Source organism: Myotis nattereri (assembly GCF_964212035.1).
Source record: "Myotis nattereri genome assembly, chromosome: 16".
In the NCBI taxonomy this organism is placed as follows: domain Eukaryota; kingdom Metazoa; phylum Chordata; class Mammalia; order Chiroptera; family Vespertilionidae; genus Myotis; species Myotis nattereri.
The window spans coordinates 17,768,065-17,781,292 of NC_138091.1; the positions used below are offsets into that span (position 1 = coordinate 17,768,065).

General features: G+C 47.3%; 1 protein-coding gene across 1 annotated transcript; it reads right to left on the minus strand.

Moving 5' to 3' along the window:
• Positions 1 to 318: 318 nt before the first annotated feature.
• On the minus strand, positions 319 to 3,438 carry LOC308531814 (phosphofurin acidic cluster sorting protein 2-like; the record flags this gene model as incomplete). Its single annotated transcript, XM_081108924.1, has 1 exon — positions 319 to 3,438. The coding sequence occupies exon 1, from the start codon at positions 3,400 to 3,402 to the stop codon at positions 319 to 321; it is 3,084 nt and encodes a 1,027-aa protein (XP_080965050.1). The 5' UTR covers positions 3,403 to 3,438.
• Between the last annotated feature and the right edge of the window lie 9,790 nt (positions 3,439 to 13,228).

The following is a 13,228-nucleotide window of genomic DNA, read 5'->3' on the forward strand; positions in this document are numbered from 1 at the left end:
CAGGTCTCCAAGGCCAGAAGCCTTCTCACTGACAGTGCTGGGTATCCTGAGGCCAAAACACACCTTCCATGATGCTCCAGCTGAACACTGCCCGCCTGACTCCCCCCTGCCGGAGTGTTCTGGTTATTGAACAGAGCATTTGGGGGTCCCACTGAGGGCAACCCCCTTAGTTTCCAGGCTGTGAGCGCATTCAAACTCAAAACAGTTTCTCTGTGTTTCCAGGGTCTGTGTCTATAGTAAACTGAACTGTTTGCAGAAAAGCAGCTGGGTCCTCAGGGCTTGGCCCAGGCAGAGTGAAGGGCAGGGGGAGGGGAGGGGCTAGAAGGTGGGATTGTTGTGTTCGAAGATGCAGACGGGGAAGTGCTTGACGTGGGAGGACCACTGGGCTGCCAGCTGGAAGAACGCCACGTCGTTCCACTCCACGCCGTCAATGAGGACCCGCTGCCTGTGCTCCTGGTTCTGGGCTGAGCAGACCAAGCGGCCGATGCCCTGGATGCACTGGCTGTTGGACTCCAAGTCCGTGCCCTTGTCTTTCTTGGACAAAAACATCTCCTTCTTTTTCTCCTCCTTGGTGATCACAGTCATGGCCATTGTGGGCGTGGCTGCAGCCTCGCCGCTGCTGGGCAGCCTGCTGACCTGGAGAGACCGGAAGGTGCACCGGAGTGTGTTTTTGGTGGCAGGCAGGTCTTCCTTCTCCCCGCTCCTCTTCCTGTTTGTGGGCTGGGCTGCCGTCCAGTAATCTACCCGCAGCTCCATCAGCTCAACACCCACACTCTGGCCGGGGGAGGACAGGCCCCCACTCACTGACGACAAGGAAATGAGCTTGTGTGTGGCCTCCCTGGCGGTGGACAGAAGCACATTGGAGCATGACGGGACGGCTTCAGCTGAGTCTCCTGACGTGGCTGAAATTGGCTCCACTCTTCCAACTTTCACGGCCCCCACAAAGGGAATGAACTTCTGGGAGGACAGCTCGTCCGGGCTCTTCAGCTCAGAGATGAGCATGGCCTCTGCGATGGGCAGCTGGAGGACACAGTTGGCCCCTGTGAGGTACTCTCTGATTTTCAACACAATGTTCTGCACAGCATCCTGGGCCTCCAGGTGGTAGAACAGTTCCCACCAGGCCAGGTCCTGTAAGAGTTTGTGGTAGCGGCAATCCACGGAGCCCAGGTACCTGGCCAAGGGGTGGGAACCCAGCGGGATGACCAGGAAGCGCATGTAGCCCAGCCAGTCCGGGGCCTTGTGGGACAGCTGCTGCACAAAGACCCGCAGCACGGTGCTGAAGTAGTGCTGGTCCCCCGCCACCGCGATCTTCACTGGCATGGTGGCCTCGGTACTGCAGTTGCGGTATCTTTGTATCCAGGAGATGATGGAGCTGAAGGCCTCCTGGACATCCACCATGGAGCCGGTGCACACGACGGGCAGCGTGTGCTGCTGCAGGACGTCCGACAGGGATTGCCCCTGCCTGTCGGAGGTGTTGATGAGGATGATGTTCTTGGGCAGATAGTCGTCGGAGATGAGGCTGTGGTTCAGTTGGTCGAACACAGTCTGACTGGGGACCTGCAGTTGGCTCTGTGGGGCTGGGCAGCGCTCCTTGATCAGGCTGTTGGCCGACTCATTCAGGGACCAGCTCCAGCCCCGGCGGGCGGGCTGCTTCCCCTTGGAGCTGCTGGAAGGGATGACCAGAGACTCGGTCTTGGTGGTGCGCCTCGTAGTGAGCATGTCCTGGGCAGAGGTCCCTGCCTCTGGGCTGTCCCCAGGCTGTGCCGGCTGCTCCCCAGGGTTGGGCATGCTGTGGGCCACCCAGTCGGAGCCACTGTCGCTTGAAAGGCTTTCACAGTATAATCTGGGCCTGTGGGTCCTGAGGACTCTGTCGTCCTCCTCCATATCTGGGCTGGACAGGCTTTCAGAATATGATATGAGCTCAGGCATGGGAGGGGTTGGGAGACGGTCATCATCCTCCATGTCTGAGCCACTGTCCATGGGGCACACCACGTTCTGAAACAGAAAGGCCAGGTCCTTGTCCACATCGGGGACTTCCTCCTCAGACTCCTGCTCCGAGTCCAGGACCTCCAGCGTCATGTGGTACCTGTGCAGCCACCCTGCGACTCTCTGCTGGTAGTTCTGTTGCTTGATGGTGGACCTCCTCGTTCCTATCGGTTTCTCCAGGTCCAAGTCATCCTCGTCCAGGTCATGCCTGTAGGCGGCACTGTAGCTGACCTCCAGCTCAGAGCAGACGATCTCAGACTGTCCCTCAGAGAAGTTATGCGTGGCCTCCGCCGCGGTGCTGGCCGGCATGGCGTTGTCCAGGTGGTTGACAGTCTGGCTCGATTGGGAGAAGATCCAGCCCTTGACTGCCTTGGTGGGTGGGGAGCTGTAGGCCATCGAGTCAGAGGCACTGCCACTGATCAGCTTGCTGCCCGGGCCCTGGGTCTTCCCGGGCATGTCGGCCAGCGGAGGAGGCTCCTTCTGGCTCCGGGCACTGTGTAAGCACCTCGCCTCCGTCTGCCAGCTGGAGTGTGCCAGGCCTTCAAAGTATTGTCTGGTCTTGGGCTTGGTGTTGCTGAGGATGCTGCTATCGTCCTCCATGTCTGTGCCACTGTCGCTGGGATTCTTAAGGGTGTCATAGAGAAGGTCCAGGTCCTCCTCCACCTCAGGGACATGCTCCTTAGGGTCCTGATCCGAGTCCAGGACCTCTTCTGACATGTGGGACCTGGGACGCAGTGCCATGACTTTCTGCTTCAAGTTTTGTTGCATGCATCGCTGCTGCTTCTTGGGCTGCCCCAGGTCAAAGTCAGCTTCTTCCAGGTCCTGCCTGTGTGTGAGATTGTAGCTGGCGTCCAGCTCAGTGAGGCTTTCAGATTTCCCCTCCATGTGGGTCTCCATGGACTTGGCCTTGGGGCTGGCCTGCATGCTGCCATCCTCGTCGTCGATGGGCTGACTGGACAGGGAGGAGATCCAGATCTCAGCCACTGTGATGGAGGACCCCTGGATCCTGCTGCTGAGGCTCAGCACCTGGCCACCCTCAGGGGGTCGCTGCATCAGCTCAGCCATGAGGACGGCCCCTGTGGCCAGTGTCCTGTAGCCCAGGACGGTCCGGGTGTGATTGCGCTTCCTCTGCTGCAGCGTGATCTGCAGCTTGTTGCCTTTTCCCTTGAGGAAGTGGGGGTACTCCAGGGAGAAGGTCAGCGCCAGGTCAGTCTCCACAGGCCCGCTGCTGGGCAGCACAATCTCATGGGATCTCAAGATGCCCTTGGCGCCCTGCATCTGCACTGCTATCACCAAGGAGACGAACTCCTTCTCCAGCTCCTTCAAGACCACCAGCTTCTTTAAAGTGCAGCTGCACAATCTGGGCACGCAGCTAGGTCTAGAGCAGTCCACCTCCCAGGTAGAGAAGAAAGTCATGGGCACTGGCGTGTTGAGCACAGTGGGCGGGCGGGCCAGGCCCGCAGGTGGCGAGGAAGCTGCAGCTGCTTCCAGCGAACAGGTACTTGCTGGTTCCTCCCCCTGTGGTGGGACAGAGGAGGGACATGATTGGTGGCAAGAGGTGGGGCACAGGTGATCGAAGGAGAGAGTAAAAGACAAATAGTCACACGCTCATCTGTGACTCGCACAGGAAAGGCCTGCATGGTGGCCTTCCAAACTCAGAGACCGAAATTAACCACAAAGTTAGCCTGAAATTAAAACTGGTTCCCTAAACGCAGTTTATGGTGTGTGGTCATGTGCTAGGCCAGTGTCTTCCCTGACAAAGGTCAATCTTTACCTTAACGGAGCCTGTCTGGTGTCTTTTGGCATCTGTGATAACATACCTTTGGAATGCTAAAGGAATTTTCCTTTTTCTCCTCACCTGGGAGCACAGGCACTGCTCTGTGCTCTGCAGAGACCACAAAGCTGCTCATTCCTATTGAGTTCATTGCTCACTATCCTGTGTGCACCTGTATGAGAGAGGTATGTGTCTGTCGTGTTACTTTTTATCTAATCCCAGAGATTTACCTGCTTTGCTTTCTCCTGCCTCCCTAAGCAACGGATTTCATGTGACCCACATACATCTCCACTTTTGATTGTATGTGTAAAAGCAGGTGCAGTACTGCCATTCTTGGAGCACTACCTCAATACAGTGGGATTTTGTTTTCCGGCCACTGTTGACAGTTGGGCTCCAATAAACTCACAAGAATTCTGCACAGGGTTGAATGCTGCTTACATTGCTATTTACTTGGCTTACTGCGGCAGGATTCCAAAGGTCACACAGGACCGCCCTGCAGACCCAGACCATTGCTGGGATCCAGCAAAGGGCCCGTTGGGCCACCAGTTCCCTGCCTGTCAGGAGCATTTGGCTACGTTGTCTCTTGAATCCAGAGCCTTCCTTTGCTTGTGATAGAGGGTTCGACTTTAGTTAAGCTGTATTTTTAAATCCCCAAGGTGGAACTAAGGCTAAGGGTGGACAGAATCAAGGCTAAGGAGAGACCAGAGGAAACATGGGCAGCTGGTTTCTGACTCTGGGTTTTCATTTGGATTTGCTTTCTGAGAGTCTGAGCAAAACACCTTCACTGTATAAGTGAGAGCTGAACTTGCTCAGCTCCGAAGGCACACGTTGTCCTTCTGACCTGAATCTCGGTTGTTCTTAAGCAACTAAGAATCTTTGTGGAGGTGTCAGAAGTCATTCCTCACGCCAAGCAGGAGCCCCATAAGGAAATTCCAACTCAACTGTAATTCACCTGACTGGCTCCTCCGGGGGAGAGCCCATAAGGTTAGGTCCACCAGCGTTCCTAGCCCTTCCTGTGGTTTTTATTTTTATTTACTTATTTATCCTCACTGGAGTATATTTTCCCCATGGGTTTAGAGAGAGAGGAAAGGAGGGGGAGATACAGAGAGAGAATGAGAGAGACATCGATTGGTTGCCTCCCCCATGCACTCCAGTAAGGGCCAGGGATCAAGCTGCAACGGAGGTACATGCCCTTCACCTTGAATCAAACCCAGGACCTCTCAGGGCCTGCATTCTACCCATGGAGCCAAACTGGCTAGAGGCCTTCAGGTCGCTTTAGATAACTGGGAGAGAAGCCGAGGCACATAAGAGGGGTGTGCGCATAATGGAGCTCAACCCAGAGCAGCACACTTCGACCCACTCCATAACATCCCTAGAAAACTTGCTCAGATTCTGCAAATATAAAATAACAACCATAACAATAAAAACAAACACACCTATAATTAACATGGGAAGTTGTGCCTCCAGGGCTGGGACCTCCCTGACCCCAGCCCTCATTAACCCCTGATAGGAAGCCTTTTCTGGCAAGTGCTTTACAGAAATGGGAAGATTTAACTTGAAAATATCAACTGAAAAATGGCCAAGATAAATTTTTTGCAGGGAAAAAAAGAAAACTAGAAATATGCTGGCCCCAAAATAAAATGATTGAATAGGAAGCATATCTTCACTTGGAAATTAGAAGCTTCTAAGGAGAAGCACAGAAAATTCTTTTAAAAAATAAATTAATGTGAAATTTTAGAGACTATCTCTGAACTCTCCTGAAGTGAATAAATGCTAAGAACCCATTCTCTCCCTTCTGTAGCACATCCACTACATCTTTTGCTCTCTGAGCTTCCTTGTCCAGACGTGTTCTTTCCCTTCCCTTCCTCCTGCCCCTCTGTCTCCTCCACTACCCCTCCCTACTGACTTAAGGGAAATGAGAATAGGAATTCTACCAACTCCCTTTGGAGAAAAGCTGCTCTCAGCCAGAGGAACCAGAAATTGTTCTCCATTTTCTCTATGGCCCTGATTGGCTCACAGAGAAATGTCACTGTTAGAACATGTAATCCTGGCTATTCTAACCTATTGCAACTAATATACTCCTGGTTTCTGGGAGCAAAAGCAAGAGAATTACTAAATAAGGCTGTAAGAAAACTCCTATAGAGAAGCCTGCCCACTTTAGGGATTATAGGAAACTGAAATAGGATTTAGAAAAAGTAAACAAACAAAAGAAGCATAGGGTTGCTCCAAGGGTATTTCCCCTTCTCACTGTTAGTTTGGGAGAACTTGAAATTATCATAAAAAGGGAAGCTTCTAAGGCTCCTGTAGATACTGGGGCTACCTTATTGTTCTTAACCGCACCCACTAATTGCTTTCTCCATCGGACTAAACCTTCTGTACAAAAATGTCTGCTTTTTAATCAAAACCTGTTTCCTTTCAACTAGGAGTTGTTATGGACCCATGTATATATAGTTTGCTAATCAAATCTTTCCCAATTCACCTGACAGGTGAGGTTTTTTTTTTTTCTTGTATATGAAATCAGTGATGCCTACATATCTTTCCCCAGAATACTTATATATTTAGAATAAATGAACCAGATACTGAACCAAAATGGAAAGTAATGATTTTAAAGGAACCTTCCAGGAGGAAACTAACCTTGAGACTGACCGAAGGTTTGGTAATCATCTTTTCTTTATTAGTATCTTCCACGAGAGCCTGAGAGATGGCTTAACAGGGTACCCACCCTACTCAGAATGTCTCCAGACAGCTCAGAGACGTGCACACATGCCTCTAACACTGGGCTTGCTCATAGGTCTCTCTATAGATGCGGAACCAGCCCACAGTGACTGGAGAGTCCTCTTATGGAGTACATATTCACCCAGTGGGAGAAACTTGACCCTGAGAAACCCAAGAAAGAAGCCAGTCTTCTTGTGTTACACCACCTACCTGGTCCCAATGTAAAGTGGGTAACAGAGAGGTCTGGCACCATTAATTTTAAGACTATCTTGCAGCTAGAACCTGCTTTTCATTCCCAGGGGAGAGGGACAGAGGTTTCATATACCTGAGAGCCTTTATACCTCTCAGAGGTGTGTGCTTTCAGGAAGCTAGAAAAATGTTCCCAAATAGAAAGAAACATTCCAAAAATGGGCGAATGAATTTGTCAGTCCCTTGCCACCATTTGGGCGGCAACCCAGTCCCTGGGGTATTGAAAATGACTATCCTTGTTTTATGAATGATGTTTTCAAGGGGCCAGAGGTTTGCCTGCAGAAGCAATTCAAAGCCCACCAAATCCTTTTACCTTCCCCAAACCACCCCCCTAATTCATTTCAGAAACTTACAGATATCTAGAGGCCCAGTGTAGGACATTCGTGCACTGGGGGTGGGAGGGGGGGCTCTCTTAGACAGGCCTGCGCCCTTTAGCAGTCTGGGAGTCCTCAGAGGCTGTCCAACTCATGGCTTAGGCCCGCTCTTCGCCTCCCTCCCCCCGCCCCCCGGTGCACTGACCACAAGGGGGCAGCTCCTGTGTTGAGTGTCTGCCCCCTCATGGTCAGTGTGCATCATAGTGACTGTTCTGCCATTAGGTCGATTTGCATATTACCCTTTTATTATATAGGATTGGCTTCATGCAACCAAAGTCCCAGAACCTTTGAAGTGAAAAGACCTGAGTTCATTTTTTAAAATAAAACTACAAATCTCTGGAAGGTATGTCTTATCCCAATAGAAAAATAATGCCTCCCCGACCTACACAAATCACTTTAGCTTATTTCAACTATTTCTTTCTAATTTAATAAATTTTAATGAAAGTTATTGAATAACTAGATATTTTGAAATAACATGAAATACTGAAACATTGATTGCTAGACAAGTTCACCTGCTTTTGGGTTTTTTAATACAGAAGGTTTGTAAAATGAATTTGCAGCAGTTGATATAATGACTTGTGTTTTGTTGAAGATGTGTTTCTTGGAAGTGAGAGTGTGATTAAAATATGTTCATTAACGTCAATCTAAGGCATGCTGGTTGTTCCCTTTTGTGCTTATCATTGGGGAAATTAAGGCTCCTAAGAGTTAAAAGTTCCAGTTAAGTTGGAGAAATTATATAGTTGTAACAATAAAAGGCTTGAGGTAGGGAGAGTCATATTTGAAGGAAAAGGACAAATGTAATTTACGGTAAGGAGACTTATTTCTGAATGGGTAAGAAGGTTTGTGAAAGTTGAGAAAAGGTTTGTAAAAGCAGGTACAGGCTATAAAATTTTAACTTTATAAAAAAATTCTTGCATTTTCTCTGTAAAAATTAGTAATTCAAATTATGTGTATGGTGTGTATGTGATGTGTTCATCTATGGGATATGTATGGTGAATTTTCAGCCTCCAGATGGCATTACTAGTATATAATCTTTTATTGGCCTAAAAAGATTAAATACTTATGTAAATTAAGGCGAATTCTGTAGTCTGGACAAAATATTTAATATTAAAACTGTTTCTAAGTGTGATTAATGTCTTTTAGAGTTATTTCCATAAGTCTGTGTTTGCTTTACTCTGATTTACAAAAAGTCCAGGCTGTAAGCTTTTGTGTATGTATATTTGCAACCTTCACAAAGTTTCCAGTTTAAGAGACTTTTTAAACCAGCGGTTCTCAACCTGTGGGTCGCAACCCCTTTGGCGGTTGAACGACCCTTTCACAGGGGTCGCCTAAGACCAATCTGCATATCAGATATTTACATTACCATTCATAACAGTAGCAACATTACAGTTATAAAGTAGCAACGAAAATAATTTTATGGTTGGGTCACAACATGCAGAACTGTATTTAAAGGGCCAGAAGGTTGAGAACCACTGTAATTTAAACAAAAGAATGACTTTGAGTTAATTCCAATGGGCCCTGGAATACTTCAAGGATTTATTCTCTATCCTTATTGAAGGAATGTTTTTAAACTAAATTAGGCCTATTTTATATGCTTGAAATTACATGGGAAGCTTAGCTAAATTAAAAAAATGAAAATGACTAAGCTATTTGTGTACATATGGTTTTATTAAAATGGATGTTCTAAAGATTTCAACCTGCTAGTAGAGGGACCCACCAAGATTCAAAGAAAAGTTCAAATAGGAAGCTCTCAGGTGTAACAGTTCACTTGTCAGCGACACCAGTCCAGCCAAGAGGGATGGTTCCCTGGGAGGGCGTCTGGCAGTGGGACTCCACATATTTGTGGCGCAAACATTGGAAGTTTATGAATTATTTCCAAGGCTCAATACAAGAAGCCATGGACAATGTTTTAAAACCTTATATATTATTTGTTCTTCTATATTGAAATTATGTATTGAATCTCAATATACATGTACTTATATATATATATTTTATATTATTCTCTCTCATTTTACAGTAATTATTATTTTCCAAAAATTATTCTCTTAAAATGTTAAAGCTTACTAAACAAGCAAAGTTTTTTAATCAATTGCATTGTAATCAAATCTATAACCATGCCACTTGGTTTTGTCATTCATAGAAAGTTATTCTTTTACTCTACTGCATTTTCAAATATGTTACATCTTTAGAAAAATCCATGAAAAGAGCTCTGACTTATTCTAAATTAAGGTTTCTAGGCAGGTCACATCTTTGAACTGAATGAAGAAGTATAGAACTCCAAGGAATAACTGAATTTATGAAAATACTGGCAAATAATCAGGATAAACAAAAAAAATGGGTATGGGACTAAATGAAGTGAAGATGATTATTGTTGTTATGACTCTGTTTAAAATACTGTTGATTTTTAAAATTTTTTGTTTTTAAAATATAAGGAAAACTAGAAGCAGACATCCCACATTACTATCAATGACTCACTAAGGTTATCGGGACTGAGAAATTAGTGACATTCATTTCACAGACTCCCAAGAGACAAAGACGTCAAAGACCAAAACCTACAACCAGGAGCTTTTTGTTTATTGAAACACAGTCATTAAAGACTCTCTCCAACGTGTTAAAAAGGACCTTACCTTATCAGAGGCCTAACCGCAGATGGTCATCTGTCTCTGACACTGGCCTCCATCCACCATGGACATTGAAGACTTGTCAAGGACGAGAAACCACTGGCCATGGGGGCTGACAGCTTCCCCAAGAAGTCAGCAAGGCCTGGATGCTGACAAATTACTGCTGCTCAGACCTTGTTCTTACATCACTTCATTGTTATTGATTAAATGTACATCAGATGATTTTATATAGTTATTACCCTCCTTATGGTTTTCTAATGGAAACAATATCTATCTCCCCAGGCCCCTCCCTTATTAAATATGAAAAGTTGAATTAGGAAACTTGCTGGTTTTTCCCACCTACCAGACAGTGACATTCTGATGATCAGTTATGACAACGAAAGAGTAGAGAGTCTTAATTCATCTGGCCAAACACAGCGTGAGTACAAGGGACAGTGCATGAAGAAGGAAAACATATAATTAGCTTAATAAACAATTATGATAATACATGGAAAGTGATTTTTGGTTGGTTGGGATGCTTAATCCCCTCAGTCAGGCACTAGACATTTTTTATTCCTAAACGGTGTTACTGCTTTAATGCTGTTGCTTTTGTTCCTGGTACGTAAATGTTATACTAGATGCAAAATACCAAATCTTAAGACAAGCAGCAAGAGGACTCTGCACATGGTAATTCAAAATATAAAATTGATACAGAATATTTTTTAACAAGGACATGTAGGATCTCATGGCCTCCCATTCTTCTGCCTTTTTATTTTGAATAGTAATTCCACCTTTAATGCCATTTAAGATTATAGTCTTCCCTCATCCCCAATGGTCTATTGTTTAGCAAGACAAAATACTAACACTGATCATCAATGCATAATTTGTATTAATTTATGAACAAAAGGAATATGTATGGACGAAAAAAGGGGCCCCATGCTAACCTGACTAGCTCAGGGAAGTCCTGCGTGGAGACCTTGCAAACTCAGAGACTTTAAGTAACTACAAAGGATGGTCTGAAATTAAAACACTAACTGAAAGGAGCTCATGGTGGGTAGTCATGTCCTAGTCTGGCATCTTCCCTGACAAAGGTCAAGCTTTACCTTAACAGAGCCTGTGTACGGCCTTTTTGCATCTCTGATAACATAGCTCTAAATTATCAAAGGAATTTTCCTTATTTTCGACACCTTATGCACAGGCACCGCCCTGTGCTGCGGAGACCACAAATCCCCTCATTGTTATTGAGTTCACTGTTGACTTGAAACTATCCTACATCCACATTGTAAAAGAAGTATGTGCCTATCATTTTACTGTTTATCCAATCACCGAAGTTTCCCCACTTTGCTTTCTCCTCTCTCCCTAATCTATCACCCATGGATTTCATGGAACCCACATAAGTCTGCACTTTGCTTGTAACTTATAAAATAAGATGCAAAATTATCATTCTCCAGAGCATTCTCTCAACCCATTGAGATTTTGCTTGCCCGCAATTATTGACACTTTGGTTCAAAAAAACACACAATATTTTTTCACAGCTTTGAAAGTTTTTCGCATTAATAAGAGAAAAGGTTCTTGGCAGGAAAAGTAGAATTGCAGGTGAGGAATAGGAAACACATTAGTATCTTAGGTCATTTTCTTAGCAGAGGACAGACAGCACATGCTTGTATTAACAGTGTCACCCGTGCGATTTCTGACAGAACATCCCAATGTAAGATGAGACACAGAGGCTTTCTCTGGGGTGGAGGGTCTGGATATTAGGACATGTGGTATGTTCAGGGAGGCACCGTTGTCATGGCAACAGAAGGTGATAAAATCCAGGTCCCACAGCAGTGAAGAGATGGATCGCCAGCCCTGATAACAGGTCCCCCTCTTGGTATGTGGTGCAGCCCAGGGAGACCCTAGTTCCTGGCCTGGAGGAGACGGGGACACAGATTCCTTGGAAAACTGGACACTACGAGGGATCTCAGGGGAGTAGCAGGGAGCCTTCTGGAACCCAGGTCCCGTTGACTCCCTGGGGTTCTGGAGTTTGGGTCAGCTGGGCCCCTACACTCACCCTGTGGTCATGCTGCATACTTGTGGGTGTATCAGGTATCTGTGCCTCCTGCAGGGGCATGGAGGTGAGGACCCCATCTGTCGGCTCCGGTCCAGTCTCCTGTGCGGAGCTCTGTAAAGACAGTTCCCAGTCACCAGGGGAAAGCCTCAGAGCCCTGTTTTGCTGGTTCTCTGACCCTGTGACCCTCCACGCCAGACATGCACACTGTGTGATCTGCTGAGACCTCCACTGGAGGAAAAGGCGGGACAGCCTGAGGGCTAGGACTCCCATTGGCACAGATAAGGGGCCCCTCTGGAAGCCCATCTCCACCTGCCTGCACTGCCCTGGGGTGTGATCACAGCAGGACCTCGACGTTATCCACTGCCCTGAAAAGTGTTCCTACCCTGCGGTTCTCCCTTTGGGTTCCTCTTCCCACCACATGCAGGGGAGGGATGTGCGCTGCACAGGGATGGCCCACAGAGGAGGCTGGCCTGGCCTGAATGGGTCTGACCCAGGCCACCTTCTCTTACCTGAGGGGATCGTCTTGAAAATGGCCAGAGATGTCGGGCACGAGAGCTGAACCGTCTACAGAGTCTGGAACAACTCTCCCTGCAGGGTCTCCGGGAACCAGAGCCCCGATAACAGGGAACACAACAAGAGAACATGTTGAAGTGTCAACTGTCTCTTGCCAAGTGAGTGGCGGTTGGGCAGTTGCTAGAAAGTGGGTGCCTGGTTACGGGGGTTCCAAGTTCTATTAGGAAGTGACCTCACTTCCTGGGATTGCCTCCCTGACTCCCCTCACCTAATAACAGGTATAGACAGTGCTGTGGGCTGCTGACTGCTCACCCACCTGCTCCATGGAACACCCACAGTGTACACAGTGACACCAACACACCCTCTCCACAGCCCCTAGAAAGTCTGGGCACAGTCAGGGTCTGAGAGTTGAGGAGACAGACCTGGGTTCAAATTCAACCCCTCATTCTTACCTCTTCTTGATCCTGGATAAGTCATTGTTCTGTTAGGGCCTGTCTCTCTCCTGCCCGCACAATGGATTCTTGCAGCATGTGCTTCTTAGCGATGTTCAGGCTCATGTGATGGTAGCTACAAAGTAGGAGGAGAAATGAAAGTTATCAGTAGTGCCTCCAACCTCCTTTTCCTTCCTGTTGTCACCTGTGTCTGCTTTTCTTCTAATCCCAGCCAAAGTCATTAGATCGTGTGAGTGTGTGTGTGTGTGTGTGTGTGTGTGTGTGTGTGTGTCCCAGAACAAAGCACCCTCTTGGGCCCCGGATACTGAGGAATAGGCAATCTGTCAGGATTTGTAGATTTGGAGACCAACTCTGTAGGAGTTTGGAGCCTCGGCCTGGAAGGCCTGAACATTCCTGAACTCTGGACTCTGAGTGTCGTGGACATTGGTACATGGGGCAGCATCTTCCGCTCTCTTGAGGTCAGTTTCCAAATTTTCCACTGAGGTTGGGTTCAGAACTGCACACTAGTAAGC